The sequence below is a fragment of the Triticum aestivum genome, chromosome 5A (genome assembly GCF_018294505.1).
Source record: "Triticum aestivum cultivar Chinese Spring chromosome 5A, IWGSC CS RefSeq v2.1, whole genome shotgun sequence".
NCBI lineage: Eukaryota > Viridiplantae > Streptophyta > Magnoliopsida > Poales > Poaceae > Triticum > Triticum aestivum.
The window spans coordinates 300,022,849-300,025,897 of NC_057806.1; the positions used below are offsets into that span (position 1 = coordinate 300,022,849).

Consider the following 3,049-nt stretch of genomic DNA (forward strand, 5'->3'; position numbering starts at 1 on the left):
GGACTGCGGGTTAACTATTTAATACCATAGGGTTTGTTATGCAAAAACGCCATGACGGTGAACCCGGAGACTCAATCCGTGCTTTATTATTAAAAAATAGGGAAAGAGAAAGATTTAATTTTGGACTTACTGCCAACATTTTTTCTAATTTTGAACTTAGTCCCAAAGCATTCCAGATAGTTAATCAGAGCTAGCTCCTTGTCCCAATCGTCGGGTAGAATTTGTGAATTTCCATCTAAGTTTCTCTCTAATCTCCTCAGCTGCTAAGATAGCCATGCAACTTTCAGCAGCAACAGTTTCACACCAAACCAAAGCTCTCCGGGCAACACATCTCTGATGCAGTACAAATCGTAAGCAGAACGAACTTGCCATAACTAAAAATACAGCGGTTATCGCACAAAGGTCACAAACATTATGTTATATGTAGTGTACGAGTAGCGTCACATCACATCACAATTATAAGTAGCATTCAGTATTTCAGGTCGGCAGTCATTGGTACATCCAGCAGTCTTCTATGGTTCGTTGGATTCCATATACAGTAGTACGTACTCCCTCCGTTCGGAATTACTTGTCGTAGAAATGGATGTATCTAAACATATTTTAGTTCTAGATACATCCATATCCGAGACAAGTAATTCCGAACGGAGGGAGTAGCTTCTTAAGACAACGGGACTCAAATGCGGCCATACCTGGAAGAATGCATTGCAAATAAACTGTGATTAGTGGAAATTGAAAAAGGAAACAAGATCAGGTAGATTTGATGAGGAATCAGTCCTCCATACTAACCCACAGAGAACAAAACCAAATTAGCACACATGATTCAGTATTCATTTGTGAATCTCATTCCAGACAAGGCTCTAAAACATAAATGATAAATGCCAGCCATGCTTTTAATTGTGCGGCCTACTCGCATACTAGGTACTTATTTCGCAATTTCAAACAAAAAGAATCAAAGAAAGCATAGTGTACTAAGCCCTCATTGCACAAAGTCAAGCACATGCATATCATGCTGGCAAGTTAAAAGAATATAATCTGCAACGGAAAGCCATTAAGTTATAAACGTTCAACAAACTAAGGACCACAGTAATCCTAACATGACATAATTCTCAAATCAAGCTTTACTTCATAAGGCAATCATATTTCCAAAGACACCTAGGAATGAACGTTATATAGTACTATAACCAGACATAGAAATAACAAAAACCAAGTTAAGAATTTCGGCCGAAAAGCTGAAACTTTCTTTACTATGGTCCACTGAAGAAATAAAAGCACACGGCCCATGGCACAATAAATTCAAAATATGTGTGACATTGAGCTTCAAATTAAACTCGAAGAAGGTTATTCCCAGAAAATAAACAGACTGAATGGCAAACAACTACTATGATTTAGTCAATCAACTCGAGTCTGCGAAGAGATGCCACCGCGCTCTTGCATCTGGGCTAAGAGCCCATCCACTGCAACATTTTAGAGAATTTGCAAAAATCTATCAAGCTAAACAACAAAATCTTGCTGGCTGACATAACAAGCATAAAACGGAGAAGTTCAGGGCATGCTATTTACAAATGAATGAGCACGGCATGACTCTTACAAATACACAAATCTTGTACTATCTTGCAACTACAATACTACATCCTTATTTTTTTACGGGGAGCAACTACAACCATGTTATTTCCACTCAGGCTTTGTACAATGGTGGGTGCTTATGCCAGGTGCTCAAGGAAAAAGGCTAGCGTTGCGTCGCAAATAAACGTGGTCTCGCAATGCGGAGGTGCTAGTCAGAGGCGCTTCAGTTGCTTTAACATTGGCGTAGCACCTGGCCTGACACCCGTTCTCTCCAACGCTGGGATGCTACACAACTAAAATAACGCTCGCATGCTCAGCTTCCTCCGCTAAAATAACGCTCACACGCTCAGCTCCCTCCTCCTCACGCTATCCTCTCCACCCCTCCGTATTCTGACCGCACAAAGCACCAAAGCACAATCTCAATTCTCAAGTTGATTCAATTTCAGCTCATATAGACTAGGTCAAGAACTCAGATGTGCACAGAACCTCAATTTAGATACATGGTAAGCTACACCCTCTCACTTACTTAGCATAGTTGTCAGAGATGCCCGATTCATCAGTACAAACGAATATCAGATAGAACTCAAATATCCAGAGGCAACTTCAAGCCTTCACAGTCCACGAGTCTCTCAAAACTAAGACCCTCCCAAGCGGAGTCCCCCAAAATTAAACCCTCCTAATCGAGGAGTACCAATAAACCATCCTAATCGACGAACACCGCTAAGAACCGTAACACGTCGAGAGGCAATTTCAACGGAGCAGCACCAAAATTACATGGGAGGAAACGAGGGGAGAAATTTACTTCTAGTTGTAGTAGAGCTCGAGGCCCATGCCGTCGTGGATCTCGTAGTCGCCGAGGGTGATGTGGTCCTTGTAGATGGTGTACCACTTCTGGATGCGGATCTTCTCGGGCCTGGTCCCCGTCTGCGCCGCGACGAGCTTCTTCAGGTCGCCGATGGTGTCGTCCTCGTTGCACTTCACCCGCACCTTCTTCCCCAGCCTGTCGTTCAGCACCACCTCGATCATCTTCTCCGCTGCTCCCTCCCAAACCCTAGCTCCTCACGAACCTGCGCCCCGCGAAATCTCTCGAAGGAGTTGTTTTTTTTCTGGAAGAGACGAAGAGGCTTGTGTGCGGGCCATCGATTTTCTTCTTCTTTTAATTAACATCAGTACAAACGCAAGCGCCTAAACTATCCATGATAAAAGAAATATACTCTCTCCATTTGGTGAAGAATGTACATTTAAGTTTAAAATTTGTTTCTAGAAAAGTGTATTTCTATCTTCCCAATGCATTTTAAAATAGTTTCTCTCATCACACGGTAATCAAGACCAATATCATTCTATACATAGATTTCTTAATTTTTATATGCACTTAACTCATTGGAGGCTGGGTAATTAAAGAGGAGAGATGGTGGCTTGCATCTTTCTAATGCATTTTTTTACTCCATTTCACAATTTGTTCTAAAATTTCTAAATGTACACTTTT

General features: G+C 41.7%; 1 protein-coding gene across 1 annotated transcript; it reads right to left on the reverse strand.

The window, feature by feature from the left end:
- Positions 1-389: 389 nt before the first annotated feature.
- LOC123103040 (ubiquitin-like protein 5) lies at positions 390-2,695 on the reverse strand. Its single transcript, XM_044524528.1, has 2 exons — positions 2,366-2,695; positions 390-689 (listed from the first exon to the last, which is right to left on the reverse strand). Exon 1 carries the CDS (start codon positions 2,587-2,589, stop codon positions 2,368-2,370), a length of 222 nt encoding a protein of 73 aa, XP_044380463.1. The 5' UTR covers positions 2,590-2,695; the 3' UTR covers positions 390-689; positions 2,366-2,367.
- Positions 2,696-3,049: the final 354 nt, after the last annotated feature.